General features: G+C 59.1%; 1 protein-coding gene across 1 annotated transcript in view; it reads left to right on the top strand.

The window, feature by feature from the left end:
* The first annotated feature begins 323 nt into the window (after positions 1-323).
* LOC116997329 (keratin-associated protein 4-3-like) overlaps positions 324-17,640 on the top strand; it is a 50,406-nt gene continuing 33,089 nt past the window's right edge. The window contains exons 1-2 of the mRNA XM_033061863.1: positions 324-643; positions 839-1,038. Of these exons, the coding sequence (XP_032917754.1) occupies positions 324-643; positions 839-1,038 (520 nt within the window). The remainder of the gene's footprint in view (positions 644-838; positions 1,039-17,640) is intronic.

Here is a 17,640-nt window from a genome sequence, read left to right as displayed (position 1 = left end):
TATAGCTCTTCCTGTAGTGACTGCTGTTGAATAAAGCAGCTTTTTCAATGTACCTTGAAATCTGTTCCCCAGCAACATCCACTAAATCAAAACATGTCCCGTTACTGAGGACAAACACTTTGTGTGGGGGCTGTGCTGCAGGAAGCAGAGCTGCAGAGCTGCAGCAGCAGTGCAGGGGCAGGGAGCCCTCGCTGCAGCCCTGGGGGCTCCTCAGGGCCCCCGAGGAGTGGCACAGCTCCAGCTGCTGCCCCACAGCTGGGCTGGCCCGGGGACAGCGGCACCACGACTGTGCCAGAGCTCAGGGCTCTGGCAGCGCCCCCAGGATGGGCTGGCGCTGCTGGGTGTCCTGGGAAGGGCAGGAGCTGCTCCAGGCTCGGTTGCTCCAGGCTCGGCTGCTCCGGGCTCAGCTGAAAGCTCAGGTGCTGTATGCTCAGTCGTGTACACTCAGCCGCTGTAGGCTCAGCCGCTGTAGGCTCGGTTGCTGTAGGCTCAGCTGCTCCAGGCTCAGCCACTGTAAACTCAGCTGCTGTAGGCTCAGCTGTAAGCTCAGCTGCTGTAGGCTCAGCCCCTGTAGGCTCAGCTGCTGTAGGCTAGGTTGCTGTAGGCTCAGCTGCTTCAGGCTCAGCCGCTGTAGGCTCAGCTGGTGTAGGCTCAGCTGTAAGCTCAGCCGCTGTAGGCTCAGCCACTGTAAACTCAGCCCCTGTAGGCTCAGCCGCTGTAGGCTGGGTTGTTGTAGGCTCAGCTGCTTCAGGCTCAGCCGCTGTAGGCTCAGCTGCTGTAGGCTCAGCTGTAAGCTCAGCCGCTGTAGGCTCAGCCACTGTAGGCTCAGCCACTGTAGGCTCGGTTGCTGTAGGCTCAGCTGCTGTAGGCCCAGCCCCTGTAAACTCAGTCACTGTAGGCTCAGCTGTAAGCTCAGTCACTGTAGGCTCAGCCACTGTAGGCTCAGTTGTAAATTCAACTGCTGTAGGCTCAGTTGCTGTAGGCTCAACTGCTGTAAGCTCAGCCGCTGTAGGCCCAGCCCCTGTAAACTCAGCCGCTGTAGGTTCAGCTGCTGTAGGCTCAGCTGTAAACTCAGCTGCTGTAGCCTCAACTGCTGTAGGCTCAGCTGTAAGCTCAGTCACTGTAGGCTCAGCCACTGTAGGCTCAGCTGTAAACTCAGCTGCTGTAGGCTCAGTTGCTGTAGGCTCAGCTGCTGTAAGCTCAGCCGCTGTAGGCTCAGCCCTGTAAACTCAGCCGCTGTAGGTTCAGCTGCTGTAGGCTCAGCTGTAAACTCAGGTGCTGTAGATTCAGCTGCCATAGGCTCAGCCCGAGGCAGAATCCCGCACACGCACATCCCCAAAGGCTCGTGGCTCTCCGTGCCAGCTGTGCCAGCTGTGCCAGCTGTGCCACCCATCTGGGCTGTGCAGCTGTCGCTGCTGCTCTGTGCCACCAGCTGTCCCCGTGGGTTCGGGCACAGTTTGGGTCCCTGGGGCTCCTCAGTCTCTCCCGTCTCTCCTGACATTCACAGCTGCCATTATTGCAATGGTAAAACAAGCGCTTTACACCTCCCGTCATTTTACAATTCACGATACATAAAGCCAAGACAAGCAAAATAAATGTGTCTGAAAAGCATAAATTAACTGCTTATTTCAGGAAACGTGCTCTCAGGTATTTGACAAAAGCATTTCATTCTGCAATACCCCCAGGCAGTGCTCTGTGTGCTGAACACAGGAGGAGCTCGGCTGGGCGCGGGTGTGAGCCGAGTCCCGGAGTAACCTGAGGGGTTCATGGCCAGGGGAACAGCTGGGGTGACAGGGACAGTAATCCACAGCCATCCATCCCCATGCCAACCCAGGAGTGTGTGACACTGCTGGGTGTCCCTGTGACACTGCTGGCTGTGTGTGTGACACTGCTGGGTGTCCCTGTGACACTGCTGGGTGTGTGGACACTGCTGGGTGTGTGTGTGACACTGCTGGCTGTCCCTGTGACACTGATGGCTCTGTGTCACCGCAGTGCCCTGGGCTGCCCAGCCCAGAGCCCAGCTGTGCTCACATCTGGCAGCTGGCTCGCAGCCCGAGCGCACAGAGCTACTGTCCCTGCTGTGGATGGTGGCACAGCTGCTGTGACAGCCGGGCTGTGCAGCCAGGGCTGCTCTGGGTGTCCCTCTCTGGCACTGACACCTTCAGTTTTACCTTTCCCATTCCCAGGCTCTGCCCTGCACTGTGTGTGACTCTGAGCTCCATCCCAAGTGCTCCAGGCTCTGCCCTGCACTGTGTGTGACTCTGAGCTCCATCCCAAGTGCTCCAGGCTCTGCCCTGCACTGTTGTGACTCTGAGCTCCATCCCAAGTGCTCCAGGCTCTCTCCCAGCTCAGGCACACACAACAATCCTTTCCCAGCCCAGCACCAAGGACACGCTGCAGCTCCAGCCCCACAAAGTGCAAGCAGGGAATGGAGGAGAGAATCTGGGAGGGTGGGACTGCAGAGCTGGGGCTGGGATTGGACAATGAACCCAAGGTGGGGATGGAACAGAACTGATCAAAGTGTGAAACTCCTGAGCCAGGGCCCGCCTTGGGTGCAGCCACGGCCGGGCTCTGGCACTGCCCAAGGTGAGTCCTGGGAAGGGTTTGAATCAATCCCAGCTTTATTCCTTTAGCTCTGCCAGCCCCTGCTCAGGGAGCCTCTCCTGGCATGAGCACCCAGATAAGCCCTATCTGTGCTTTCTGATCTGATGCAAAAAAGCCAAGATGAATGACACGAAAATTAATAACTGGGGAACAGCTGTTTATTGTTTCTTCATCCTAAGGACTGGGGGTCACTGAACAAACAGTCTAACAGTGGATTTAAATAAAAACAGAGTTTAATTAGTAGAACTGCTCTTCCACATAATCCGTAATTAAACACAGAGCTGAGAGCCATGGGAGGGTTTGGAAAATAAAAATATAGATATACTCCAAATAATTGCATGCATTCAGGACAAAAAGATCCACAGACTAATTGGGTTGTGCACAGAAGGTGAAATTGTATCTTCACTGAAGCCTGTGCTAACATTGTATTTATGTTAATTAGACTCAAATTTAACACCTCCAAGGCAGTGCTGAACACACAGGTGTAAGTTAATGGAACAGGACACACTGACTTTACTTTCTGATGCCTATTTGTATTTATATGTTTGGTATAAATTAATGAAACTGTATTTCTGTTTATATACAACTTACTGAGAGCTTCCTCGTGGGTCCAGAAAATCCTTCTTAAAGCATGCCTTGCATCCAGCCCTTTTTTAATCCTGTTCCACTCAGGGAAATGCCCTTTACTCAGACACAATCTCTCACCTTTCTAAATGCAGCTGGAATGTGAGGAAAGGGACAAACTCAAGTTTTCCTGTCCCTCTGAATGGAGACAAATGCAAAATGCAGAGGCAAGCAGGAGGCAGCTCATTCCCTTCTCCTTCCCTGGATTCTCCAGTGCCATATTCCTTTCTTTGCTGCGCTGCTCAGGCAGCACTGACTGTAACCAACACTTCTGGAGGCAGCACAACAACAGATCAGGGAGGAGAGCCCTCCTGGAAGGAGCTGTGCCTCCCTGCGGGCGCTGCATCCCTCTGAAGCCAGCCACGGCTCATCTCCGAGAGCACAGCACAAAATAATGAGCTCATTTGTTGTTTGTTTGTTTTTCCCTCTTGGCAGAGCAGCCAGCAACCAAGAAACAAGTCTTTATTCGTCATGGATGATCAAACGGCTGATCTAGCCCGGAATTCTTGCTCTTGCAGAGTGCTCTGCCTTTCCTGGGCCATTGAGGGCTCCATCCCTGGGCACCCTGAGAGCCTGGGCACTGACAGGGAGCAGAGCCTGGCCTGGCTGAGCGCTGGCCCAGCTCTGAGCAGGGCAAAGGAAGGGACCAGAGGCACTGCCTGTGCTGAGCTCTGGGGAGGGGAGCACGGGAGTGCTGCCCATGGCAGCCCCAGCACCCTGGGTGGGGTGTCCGTGAGTCCTGGGCACCCCTCACTGTCCCAGCACCCCTAGGTGGGGTGTCCTGGGCATCCCTCACCCTCCCAACACCCCTGGGTGGGGTGTCCGTGAGTCCTGGGCACCCCTCACAGCCCCAGCACCCCTTGGGTTGGATGTCCATGAGTCCTGGGCACTCTTCATAGCCCCAGCACCCCTGGATGGGGTGTCCTAGGCACCTGTCAGAGCCCCAGCCCCCCTTGGATTGGGTGTCCATGGCTCCTGGGCACCCCTCACAGCCCCAGCCCCCCTTGGATTGGGTGTCCATGGCTCCTGGGCACTCTTCATAGCCCCAGCACCCTCGGGTGGGGTGTCCTGGGCACACCTCACCCTCCCAGCACCCTTGGATGGGGTGTTCATGGGTCCTGGGCACCCCTCACAGCCCCAACACCCCTTGGGTTGGATGTCCTGGGCACCCCTCACAGCCCCAGCTCTCTTGGATTGGGTGTCCATGGCTCCTGGGCACCCTCACCCTCCCAGCCCCCTTGGATGGGGTGACCGTTTCCCTGCACCCCCTCGCCCCCAGCAGCAGCCATGACCAGGGACTGACACAGCCATGGGTTCATGGCACTGTCACCGTTAAGGTCCCTGAGCCAGCCCAGAGTGACACTCAGCACTGAGCCCCCTCCAATGCCACCCCTGACATCTCTTGGGCACCTCCTGGCACGGGGACTCTGCTGCTGTCCTGGGCAGTCCCTGCCATGCCTGGAAATCTCTTCTTTGAGAAAAAAAATCCAAATATGCCACCTAAACATCCCCTGGTGCAGGCTGAGGCCGTTTCCTCTCATCCTGTTCATGAGTTGGAGCAGGGAGCAGCACACAGCTGGGCATGGCTATTCCATTCAGAGGGGCCACAAACCAGAGGGGCTCGGTGGCCAGGAGACATTCCAGCATTTGTGACAACTGAGGGAGTCCTGGGTATTTCCAGAATCAACAGACAGGTCTGGGTTTTTTTTAAATTATTAATCTTTAAAGAGAAAAGTCTCCACCTGGTCTTTAAGCCTGTCCATGTTTTCCCCTCCCACTCCAGCCCAGCCCATCCTGAGCTCAGCCCAGCCAGACCAGCCCTGCCCAGAGCCTGGCCTAGCCCAGCACACCCTGAGCTCAGCCCAGCCAGACCCGGCCCTGCTCAGAGCCTGGCCTAGCCCAGCACACCCTGAGCTCAGCCCAGCCAGACCCGGCCCTGCTCAGGCTGAGCTTCCACAGCCCAGCCCATCCTGAGCTCAGCCCAGCCAGGCCCAGCCCTGCTCAGAGCCTGGCCCAGCCAGCACACCTGAACTCAGCCCAGCCAGACCCAGCCCTGCTCAGAGCCTGGCCCAGCCCAGCACACCTTGAGCTCAGCCCAGCCAGACTCAGCTCTGCTCAGGCTGAGCTTCCCCCAGCCCAGCACATCCTGAGCTCAGCCCAGCCAGACCCAGCCTGCTCAGGCTGAGCTTCCCACAGCCCAGCACACTCTGAGCTCAGCCCAGCCAGACCCAGCCCTGCTCAGAGTCTGGCCCAGCCCAGCACGCACCAAGCTCAGCCCAGCCAGACCCAGCCCTGCTCAGGCTGAGCTTCCCCCAGCCCAGCACACCCTGAGCTCAGCCCAGCCAGACCCAGCCCTGCTCAGGCTGAGCTTCCCCCAGCCCAGCACGCACTAAGCTCAGCCCAGCCAGACCCAGCCCTGCTCAGGCTCAGCATCCCCCAGCCCAGCACATCCTGAGCTCAGCCTAGCCAGACTCAGCTCTGCTCAGGCTGAGCTTCCCCCAGCCCAGTACGCACTAAGCTCAGCCCAGCCAGACCCAGCCCTGCTCAGAGCCTGGCCCAGCCAGCACACCCAATGGCCCCTGAAAGCAAACAAACCTGTAAAGGCTCTGCAGGACCAGACAGAGCTTTTCACACCAGCCACAAATGATAAAAGGGAGTTTTGCCCTCCAGGCAGCGGCATGGAGCAGTGGAATGGAAGGGGACGATTCCTTGTGCCCCTCCACAGCCACATCCCCGAGCTCAAGGGGGACATCAGTGCCCACCCTTCACCCTCAGCCACACAAATTAATTCTTTGCACTGAGAAAATAATTCAGAGAATCTTACTCAAGGCTCTGGAGAGGAACTTTTAATTTTTCTTTCTGAGACATTGTAAACCTCTGTGCCTCAGAGTGGATAAAAGTGATGAATTTTAAACACGTGTGACGCCATTCATCTTCCACTTGGTGAGGTGACCACAGCGCTCGTTTATAACCAAGCACGGTGACATCTTCCATGGAATTCAGGATGAATAGAAAGGCTGGAAATAATCCATTCTGAAATAATTGTGTTCTGCTGACTAAGGAGCCCCAATTTTCAATTTATCTTCACATTTGCTATTCTAAATCTGCCAGCAATTAGTTTTTCTCTGCGTGCAGGAGCGTGAGCAGGCCACAGGCAGGAGAAGGAGGTGCTGCATCCTCGCCACAGGAGCATCCCAAAAACTGAGGAGCTGAACGGAGCTGGGATCAGCACAGAGCTGGGATCAGCAGGGAACAGAGCTGGGATCAGCACAGAACATGGATCAGCAGGAACAGAGCTGGGATCTGCACAGAGCTGGGATCAGCAGGGAAGAGAGCTGGGATCAGCACAGAGCTGGGATCAGCAGGGGACAGAGCTGGGATCTGTGCACAGAGCTGGGATCAGCAGGGAACAGAGCTGGGATCAGCAGGGAACAGAGCTGGGATCAGCACAGAACATGGATCAGCAGGGAACAGAGCTGGGATCAGCAGGGAACAGAGCTGGGATCAGCACAAGAACATGGATCAGTAGGGAACAGAGCTGGGATCAGCGCAGAGCTGGGATCAGCAGGGAACAGAGCTGGGATCTGCACAGAGCTGGGATCAGCAAGGAACAGTAACTGGGATCTGCACAGAGCTGGGATCAGCAAGGAACAGAACTGGGATCTGCACAGAGCTGGGATCAGCAGGGAACAGAGCTGGATCAGCAGGAACAGAGCTGGGATCAGCACAGAACATGGATCAGCAGGGAACAGAGCTGGGATCAGCACAGAGCTGGGATCAACAGGGAGCAGAAGCTGGGATCTGCATAGAACATGGATCAGCACAGAACATGGATCAGCAGGGAAACAGAGCTGGGATCAGCACAGAACATGGATCAGCAGGGAACAGAGCTGGGATCAGCACAGAACATGGATCAGCACAGAACATGGATCAGCACAGAACATGGATCAGCACAGAACATGGATCAGCACAGAACATGGATCAGCCCTCAGTCCCTTCCAGCCCGAGCCCCTCTGTGGTTCTGGGTTCTGTGTGGCAGAAGCCCCAGCAGTGCCAGGAGCGCTGGCAGGGGTCAGACTTTGGGGTGGGACATGGGGACCACACATGTCTGGGTCCAGAGGAACCACAATTCCAGCTAAGCAAAGAAACAAAACCCTCAAATGTGAAGCTTTCCATTAAATGTGGAAATCTTACAGTGCTTTGTTATTAATATATATATTTAAAAACACCAAAAAACAACCCAAACCCAAAGCCACAAGGATTTGCAAGGCAGAGAGGGTAAAAGGACAGACAAACCCATTTGTTTGTTCCTTTGCTGTGTGGAAGCAGCAGGAGGATCAGAGATCTGGTTCTCTGGATTGACCATTAGCTTAGGAGATCATTTTCTCAGAGCAGACACAGGGACAATGGAAAATTCTTTCCATGAACTTGAGGGGTCTTTCACATTGTGCCGGTGTTGCAGCTCAGCCATGGGCACGGAGAGCTCAACAGCGCCGGGAGGATTTCCAAAGATCAGTGTGAGCCTGTGTCCTGCTCTGTAACCATGGTGTGCCCCAATTCGTGCACGATTTTCCCAGAAATCCCTGGGTGCGAGGACTGGAGCCTGGCTGAGCCGCAGGCAGTGCTGCTGCTGCTGCCGTCAGTGGGTGAGGATTGGGGATTTCTCCTCCGGAATTCACTCAGCAGGTTCTGCTGCTTTGGCCTCGCAGAGGTGAATCCTTGGCTTGTGCTTCTTTAAATTGAATTGCCCTTTTTTTCTCTTAGAAGATCAGGGTGCGTTCCAGAGAAGCAGCAGAGGCGTGTTCACAGTGTGACTGGGGGACAAAGAACCTGTCTGGAGCACAGGGGCAGTCCCTGCCTGGAGCACAGGGCACAGGGCAGTCCCTGCCTGGAGCACAGGGCAGTCCCAGCCTGGAGCACAGGGCACAGGGCAGTCCCTGTCTGGAGCACAGGGCAGTCCCTGCCTGGAGCACAGGGCACAGGGCAGTCCCCTGGTCTGGAGCAAAGGGCAGTCCCCTGCCTGGAGCACAGGGGCAGTCCCTGCCTGAGAGGCACAGGGCAGTCCCCTGCCTGGAGCACAGGGCACAGGGCAGTCCCTGCCTGGAGCACAGGCACAGGGCAGTCCCTGCCTGGAGCCAGGGCACAGGGCAGTCCCTGCCTGGAGCACAGGGCCACAGGGCAGTCCCTGCCCTGGAGCACAGAGCACAGGGCAGTCCCTGCCTGGAGCACAGGGCCACAGGGCAGTCCTGCCTGGAGCACAGGGCACAGGGCAGTCCCTGCCTGGAGCACAGAGCACAGGGCAGTCCCTGCCTGGAGCACAGGGCACAGGGCAGTCCCTGCCTGGAGCACAGGGCAGTCCCTGTCTGGAGGCACAGGGCAGTCCCTGCCTGAGCACAGGGCACAGGCAGTCCTGCTGGAGCACAGGGCACAGGGCAGTCCCTGCCTGGAGCACAGGCAGTCCCTGTCTGGAGCACAGGGCACAGGGCAGTCCTTGCCTGGAGCACAGGGCACAGGGCAGTCCCTGCCTGGAGCACAGGGCACAGGGCAGTCCTTGCCTGGAGCACCGGGCACAGGGCAGTCCCTGTCTGGAGCACAGGGCACAGGGCAGTCCCTGTCTGGAGCACAGGGCACAGGGCAGTCCCTGTCTGGAGCACAGGGCACAGGGCAGTCCCTGTCTGGAGCACAGGGCACAGGGCAGTCCCTGTCTGGAGCACAGAGCACAGGGCAGTCCCTGTCTGGAGCACAGGGCACAGGGCAGTCCCTGTCTGGAGCACAGGGCAGTCCCTGCCTGGAGCACAGGGCACAGGGCAGTCCCTGCCTGGAGCACAGGGCACAGGGCAGTCCCTGCCTGGAGCACAGGGCAGTCCCTGCCTGGAGCACAGGGCACAGGGCAGTCCCTGCCTGGAGCACAGGGCACAGGGCAGTCCCTGCCTGGAGCACAGGGCACAGGGCAAGTCCCTGTCTGGAGCACAGGGCACAGGGCAGTCCTTGCCTGGAGCACAGGGCAGTCCCAGCCTGGAGCCAGGGCACAGGCAGTCCCTGCCTGGAGCACAGGGCAGTCCCAAGCCTGGAGCACAGGGCACAGGGCAGTCCCAGCCTGGAGCACAGAGCACAGGGCAGTCCCTGCCTGGAGCACAGGGCAGTCCCAGTCCTGGGCCACAGGGCACAGGGCAGTCCCAGTCCTGGGCCACAGGGCACACAGATGCTCCCCGACACCTGGGCAAGCATCGTCCCGCGGGGACAGGGACAGAGCCAGACCTGTGCTAGGGTGGAGCAGGGTGACAGCAGAGCAGTGTCACTGCCCTGGTTTGGGCTTGTTGTAACCTTGGAACAAATAAAACCTCACTGGGTTTTCGAGTGCAGAATTCAGGAGTCAGGATGTAACAGGACTGGGGCAAACCGAGGCACGGCAGGAGCGTGTCCCCAGAAGGAGAGAGGGGCTGTGACCGGCAGGGGAAGGGCGGGATGGAGCAGGGGCTGTGTGTCCCAGGGCAGGAGGGGTTGTGTGTCCCGGGACAGGGTCAGTGTGTCCCGGGACAGGGACTGTGTGTCCCAGGAAAGGTCACTGTGTCCTAGGGAAGGAGGGGCTGTGTGCCCCGGATAGGAGTGTCCGTGTGTCAGGGGACAGGAGGTGTCCGTGTGTCCCGGGGCAGGAGTGTCCCGTGTGTCCCAGGGCAGGAGTGTCCGTGTGTACCGGACAGGAGTGTCCGTGTGTCCCAGGACAGGAGTGTCCGTGTGTCCCGGGACAGGAGTGTCCGTGTGTCCCAGGGCAGGAGTGTCCGTGTGTCCCAGGGCAGGAGTGTCCGTGTGTACCGGACAGGAGTGTCCGTGTGTCCCGGGACAGGAGTGTCCGTGTGTCCCGGGGAAGAGTGTCCGTGTGTCCCGGGACAGGAGTGTCCGTGTGTCCCGGGACAAGGAGTGTCTGTGTGTCCGGGACAGGAGTGTCCGTGTGTCCCAGACAGGAGTGTCCGTGTGTCCCGGGACAGGACTGTCCGTGTGTCCCAGGGCAGGACTGTCCGTGTGTCCCGGGACAGGAGTGTCCGTGTGTCCCGGGACCCCATCCCTTGTGCGGCAGGCACAGGGCCTCACCCGCCGTGCTGTGTCCAAAGGGAAGCTGAGAAGCTCCATGTGCCGCTTGCCGATATCGTGGTGCAACAAGAAAATCCATCTTTTCTGCTCTTCTGCCAGTTGTGAAGATGTATGGAACTTCTTTTTACTACTCGAAGAACGATTTTAATCATGAAAAATATGATTTGTAATTCTAATATTTACACAGAAAGCTCTTTTCCCTATGTCTCTCTCTATAAAGCAATATTGGAATCAAAGTGAGGGTTTCATTTCATACAGCTTTGAAGTTGATCCTTTTGACATTTCACATTTCCATGTCACGCTTTAATTATGAAAAAAGAAGTTTCACTTATGATCACTTCATTTTTTACGTGTTTCCTTCACTGCTTCTTCCTCACCTCCATCAGCAAGCTCGGAGAAAAGATGGGAGCAGGAGAGCTGTGGGTGTGAGGGGTTTGTTCAGCCTGGGAACACCCGGAGCGTTTTATCCCGGCTCTGTGAGCCACACAAACCCCACGGAACTGCGGAACGGGTTGGGTTGGGTTTGGGTTAGGTTGGGTTGCTTTTTCAGATTGGCCAGTTGCTCCCTTTACTACACATTATCATCTGTTATGGGTATCAAAGCCTTATTTAACACTGAATATGCTGCCCCTGTGTCTACTAAAAATGTCACTTTTTTCTCATTGTTCCCTAGTTTGACCATAACCAGAGGGTCCTCTAGGGTAGGGCCTTCTGGTCCCCTTCAGTTGTCCTTCATGTGAGCCACCACCTCCTCTCCTTTTTGATCACCTTTTCTTTGTTCATCACCCCTTCTTAGTTCTGGACACTGTTTCCTCCAGTGTCCGAATTTCTTACAGAATGTACATTGTTTTTTCTCCAATCGGGGTGGTCCTTGTTTTGGGGGATCTTGCTGGTGTTTCCCTTTTATATTTTCTTGTATTGTTGCTACTAGTTTCTTTGTCCCTGGTTTACACCCCTCCTCTCGATTGCTGAAAACTCTCCATGCCTCATCCAGCGAAGTCTCTCAGTTCCGACTTGCTGGGGCCCGCATCTTCTGGAGCTTTCGCCTGATGTCACTTGCAGATTGCCCCAAAAACAAGTTCACCAATTGTTGTGTTCCCTCATCGGATTCAGGATCCAGGGTGGTGTGTCGGCGCATTGCCTCTCGCAACTGATCTAGAAATTCAGAAGGATTTTGAGAGGGATTCTGTTTAATAGCAAACAAGGCTGACCAGTTTATAGCTCTGGGAATTGCCCTTTCCAGTCCCTTTATTATTAATTCCTGCACCCCCTGCCGCGGGCAGGCTCAGCCCCCGCTGTCCCAGGGCTGAACCCGGGGACAGCAGCTCCGAGCAGGGCTGGCTCTGGGTTTGTTCCTGCCGGAACATTCCATCCCTGTCCCAGGGCTGAACCCGGGGACAGCAGCTTCGAGCAGGGCTGGCTCTGGGGGTGTTCTTGCCGGAGCATCCCATCCCTGTGCCAGGGCTGAACCCGGGGACAGCAGCTCCGAGCAGGGCTGGTTCTGGGTTTGTTCCTGCTGGAGCATCCCATCCCAGTCCCAGGGCTGAACCCCGGGACAGCAGCTCGGGAACAGGGCTGGTTCTGGGTTTGTTCCTGCCGGAGCATCCCATCCCTGTGCCAGGGCTGAACCTGGGCACAGCAGCTCCGAGCAGGGCTGGTTCTGGGTTTGTTCCTGCCGGAACATCCCATCCCCGTCCCAGGGCTGAACCCGGGGACAGCAGCTCCGAGCAGGGCTGGCTCTGGGTTTGTTCCTGCCGGAGCATCCCATCCCTGTCCCAGGGCTGAACCCGGGGACAACAGGTCGGAGCAGGGCTGGTTCTGGGTTTGTTCCTGCCGGAGCATCCCATCCCTGTGCCAGGGCTGAACCTGGGCACAGCAGCTCCGAGCAGGGCTGGTTCTGGGTTTGTTCCTGCCGGAACATCCCATCCCCGTCCCAGGGCTGAACCCGGGGACAGCAGCTCCGAGCAGGGCTGGCTCTGGGTTTGTTCCTGCCGGAGCATCCCATCCCTGTCCCAGGGCTGAAACCCGGGGACAACAGGTCGGAGCAGGGCTGGTTCTGGGTTTGTTCCTGCCGGAGCATCCCATCCCTGTGCCAGGGCTGAACCCGGGGACAGCAGCTCCGAGCAGGGCTGGCTCTGGGTTTGTTCCTGCCGGAGCATCCCATCCCTGTCCCAGGGCTGAACCCGGGGACAACAGGTCGGAGCAGGGCTGGTTCTGGGTTTGTTCCTGCCGGAGCATCCCATCCCTGTGCCAGGGCTGAACCCGGGGACAGCAGCTCCGAGCAGGGCTGGCTCTGGGTTTGTTCCTGCCGGAGCATCCCATCCCAGTCCCAGGGCTGAACCCGGGGACAGCAGCTCCGAGCAGGGCTGGCTCTGGGTTTGTTCCTGCCGGAGCATCCCATCCCAGTCCCAGGGCTGAACCCGGGGACAGCAGCTCCGAGCAGGGCTGGTTCTGGGGGTGTTCCTGCCGGAGCATCCCATCCCCAGCCCCAGGGCTGAACCGGGGACAGCAGCTCCGAACAGGGCTGGTTCTGGAGGTGTTCCTGCCGGAGCATCCCATCCCCAGCCCCAGGGTTGAACCCGGGGACAGCAGCTCCGAGCAGGGCTGGCTCTGGGTTTGTTCCTGCCGGAGCATCCCATCCCTGTCCCAGAGCTGAACCCGGGGACAGCAGCTCCGAGCAGGGCTGGTTCTGGGTTTGTTCCTGCCGGAACATCCCATCCCTGTGCCAGGGCTGAACCCGGGGACAGCAGCTCCGAGCAGGGCTGGCTCTGGGTTTGTTCCTGCCGGAGCATCCCATCCCTGTCCCAGGTGAGCCCGGGGACAGCAGCTCCGAGCAGGGCTGGTTCTGGGTTTGTTCCTGCCGGAACATCCCATCCCTGTGCCAGGGCTGAACCCGGGGACAGCAGCTCCGAGCAGGGCTGGTTCTGGGTTTGTTCCTACCAGAACATCCCATCCCAGTCCCATGGGAAGGCAGCGCCGCGTCCCTCCCCGGATCGGGGCTCTCCGCGGTGCCCTGGGGCTGGAGATGCTTCCCGAAATTCCGGGCACCAGGCAGAGCAGTGGCTCCTTGTCGGAACAAGGAGTTCCGCGGGCACAGGGCAGCTGCGGGCTGGGTCTTTTGGGGGAGCAGAGGAGAAGAGAAGAGTGACTGGTTCTGAAGGCAAGCACAGCTGTGCGCAGCAAATTGAGTTTTCAAGAGCCAATACAAAAGTGACTTTTGTGTCCTGAACAGATTACCGGGAATTTAAAGCCTTTTTTCCTCCATGGGAAGCAAAGGGGCCGCTCCCACAGCTTCTCTCCTTCCTTCTCCTCCCGGCTATTCCATAGCACAGAAATGTCAGAACCCAACCTTTAACCATTCAGAGCAAACCTCAGAGCCGAGCGAGCTCTGGGGACCCGCACAGTCCATCTGAAAATCCCGAAGGGCTTTTCCCGACCCTCCAGGCTGGTGGATGTTTGCCAGGTCCGGGGCAGGAAGGGTTCTCACGGCGGGGTTCTGCTCCTGCCCTGCCCTGGGAGCAGCTCTGTCCACAGGGCACAGCATCGGGGGGCACAGACCCTGCCCCATCGGGGGCACAGACCCTGCGGTATTGGGGGTACAGACCCTGCCCCATCGGGGGCACAGATCCTGCCCCATCGGGGGGCACAGACCCTGCGGCATTGGGGGGCACAGACCCTGGGGTATCGGGGGGCACAGACCCTGGGGTATCGGGGGCACAGACCCTGGGGTATCGGGGGGCACAGACCCTGGGGTATCGGGGGCACAGACCCTGCCCCATCGGGGGCACAGACCCTGCCCCATCGGGGGCACAGACCCTGCCCCATCGGGGCACAGACCCTGCGGCATTGGGGGGCACAGACCCTGCCCCATCGGGGGCACAGACCCTGCCCCATCGGGGGCACAGACCCTGCGGTATCGGGGCACAGACCCTGCCCCATCGAGGGGCACAGACCCTGCCCCATCGGGGCACAGACCCTTCCCCATCGAGGGGCACAGACCCTGCCCCATCGGGGGCACAGACCCTGGGGTATCGGGGGCACAGACCCTGCCCCATCGGGGCACAGACCCTCCCCCATCGGGGCACAGACCCTGGGACATCGGGGGGCACAGACCCTGCCCCATCGAGGGGCACAGACCCTGCCCCATCGGGGACACAGACCCTGCGGCATTGGGGGCACAGACCCTGCCCCATCGGGGCACAGACCCTGCCCCATCGGGGCACAGGCCCTGACCCATCGGGGGCACAGACCCTGCGGCATTGGGGGCACAGACCCTGCCCCATCGGGGACACAGACCCTGCCCCATCGGGGACACAGACCCTGCGGCATTGGGGGCACAGACCCTGCCCCATCGGGGGGCACAGACCCTGCCCCATCGGGGGCACAGACCCTGACCCATCAGGGGCACAGACCCTGCCCCATCGGGGCACAGACCCTGGGACATCGGGGGCACAGACCCTGCGGTATTGGGGGCACAGACCCTGTCCCATCGGGGGACACAGACCCTGTCCCATCGGGGGCACAGACCCTGCGGTATTGGGGGCACAGACCCTGCCAGATCGGGGCACAGACCCTGCCCCATCGGGGGCACAGACCCTGCGGTATGGGGGGCACAGACCCTGCCCCATCGGGGTACAGACCCTGCCCCATCGGGGTCACAGACCCTGCCCCATCGGGGCACAGACCCTGCGGCATCGGGGCACACAGACCCTGCCCCATCGGGGCACAGACCCTGCCCCATCGGGGCACAGACCCTGCGGTATCGGGACACAGACCCTGCCCCATCGGGCTGTCATTTACCTGCCAGGACATTTCTCTGCCGGGCTGTGACAGCTGCTCCGCACGCTGCAGGAGCTCAGCAGGCTCCTGGTTACGCACAGCGAGTTCTGGGGACGGGATCGCCACCGGAGCGGTGAATACAGCATAAAACAGCGCCGAGAGACCCCGGGGGCAGACAGGGGGTCCCTGGCAGCGCCCCGGGCCCCTCCTGCCCTGAGCTCAGCGCTGCCGGCACACCGCAGGACGGGTGGCCCGGTCCCCGCCCGCCCCGGCTGCTGCTGGAAAAAAGGGAACGGGGGGTCCTGCAGGGTGTCCGGCACCAAGAGCTCGGGGGTGACGTGCCCCTGTCCGTGGGACAGCCTGGGACAGCTCTGAGACAGCCCAGGGACAGCTCTGAGACAGCCTGGGACAACCCTGGGACAGCCTGGGGCGGCTCTGAGACAGCCTGGGACGGCTCTGGGACAGCCTGGGACAGCCTGGGACAGCCCTGGAACAGCCTGGGACAGTTCTGGGACAGCCTGGGACAGCCTGGGACAGCTCTGAGACAGCCTGGGACACCCTGGTACAGCCTGGCACGGCCCTGGGACAGCTCTGGGACAGCCTGGGACAGCCTGGGATAGCCCTGGGACAGCTCTGAGACAGCCTGGCACAGCCTGGGACAGCCTGGGACAGCCTGGGACACCCCTGGGACAGCTCTGGGACAGCTCTGGGACAGCCTGGGACAGCCTGGGATAGCCCTGGGACAGCTCTGGGACAGCCTGGAACAGCCTTGGCACAGCCTGGGACAGCTCTGGGACAGCCCTGGGACAGCTCTGAGACAGCCTGGGACAGCCTGGGACAGCCTGGGACAGCCTGGGACAGCCCTGGCACAGCCTGGGACGGCTCTGGGACAGCCTGGGACAGCCTGGCACAGCCTGGGACAGCCTGACACAGCCCCTGGCACAGCCTGTGCTTCACAAAACGACGTTCTCACACACCTGTGCTGGGGATGGATAAATCCTGAGCCCTCACCTTGGGAGCACACGTGGAGAGTGCAGCCTTTGCCCGGCAGAGTTACCACCACCAAACACCTTTTTAAAAAATTTTTTGTCTATTTAAGGGATAATGTCACATAAAAACGAAATAAATAAAAATTTCTGGTCTCCCTGATCCAGAGGGAGTTCATGTGATAAAATACACAAAGGATCAGAGAGCTGCACCTTCTCTTGCTCTGAGTTTGTGTTTTCTAGTACAGCACTGTGGGCAGTGTAATCCCTGCCTGCTGGAAATTGCTGTTCCCAAACCCCACTGCTGTGCTCTGGCAGATTAAAACCGTGTTCGAAATCAGGGAGTTGTTGATAAACTGCTGCCATTAATCCTTGCTTTAAAATCATACAATGATCATTTTGGATGCCTCCTAAAGGGCAGCGGTGGAGGTTGTGACTCAGTTTGGTTCTTTAAAGATACAGAAAAAGCAGAATGTGCTCAGTGGAGCCTGCTGGCTCCGCGCTCGGGGAGGACAAAGCTGGGGAGCTGCCAGGGCTGTGAGGTAGAGCCCAGCACAGCCCGGGTGTCACAGGCACTGACTCACCCTGCCCAGGGCACAGCTCTGCCCCCGGACTGTCTGACCGGGAAAATCAGACACCAGCGTGTTTGTGAAAACAAGAGAAAACCAGAAAACAGAGCTGTTCGATTCACAGCTCCGTGTCTGTCCCTTACCCTGCTCCGGTCTCACCGCAGTGCTGATGACATGGGACGAGGATGAGGATGGTGGCAGGGAAGCAGGCAGGCTTGTCCACAGCACGTGGGAAAAGCTTCGTGTCCTGCCTTGGCTCTGGGAACGGCTCAGCTCCCTGCCAGCCCTGGAGTGCAGAGGGAGTAGGGCTGGGAGAGCCTGGGGCTCCCGGAGGTGTCAGACAGCCCTCAGGTCAGAGAACCTCGAGCAGAGGATGCTGTGGGCACCAGCTGGGATGTCCTGGGGCTCCCAGAGGTGTCAGACAGCCCTCAGGTCAGAGAACCTCGAGCAGAGGATGCTGTGGGCACCAGAGGAGCTGCTGGGATGTCCTGGGGCTCTCAGAGGTGTCACACAGCCCTCAGGTCAGAGAACCTCGAGCAGAGGATGCTGTGGGCACCAGAGGAGCTGCTGGGATGTCCTGGGGCTCCCAGAGGTGTCACACAGCCCCCAGGTCAGAGAACCTCGAGCAGAGGATGCTGTGGGCACCAGAGGAGCTGCTGGGATGTCCTGGGGGTCCCAGAGGTGTCAGACAACCCCCAGGTCAGAGAACCTCGAGCAGAGGATGCTGTGGGCACCAGAGGTGTCAGACAGCCCTCGGTCAGAGAACCTCGAGAGGAGGATGCTGTGGGCACCAGAGGAGCTGCTGGGATGTCCTGGGGCTCCCAGAGGTGTCAGACAGCCCTAGGTCAGAGAGCCTCGAGCAGAGGATGCTGTGGGAACCAGAGGAGCTGCCGGGTCTCCCTCGGGCCCCTTCCAGCAGCAAGCTAGCACTGATCTCATCCCAGATAACCCCTCCTTACCCACGTTCCTTGGCACCACGTCTGGTGCCA

The sequence above is a fragment of the Catharus ustulatus genome, chromosome 6, assembly GCF_009819885.2.
Source record: "Catharus ustulatus isolate bCatUst1 chromosome 6, bCatUst1.pri.v2, whole genome shotgun sequence".
In the NCBI taxonomy this organism is placed as follows: Eukaryota; Metazoa; Chordata; class Aves; order Passeriformes; family Turdidae; genus Catharus; species Catharus ustulatus.
Note: the sequence above shows the minus strand (reverse complement) of the source record. Positions and strands in the feature narration are given on the sequence as shown.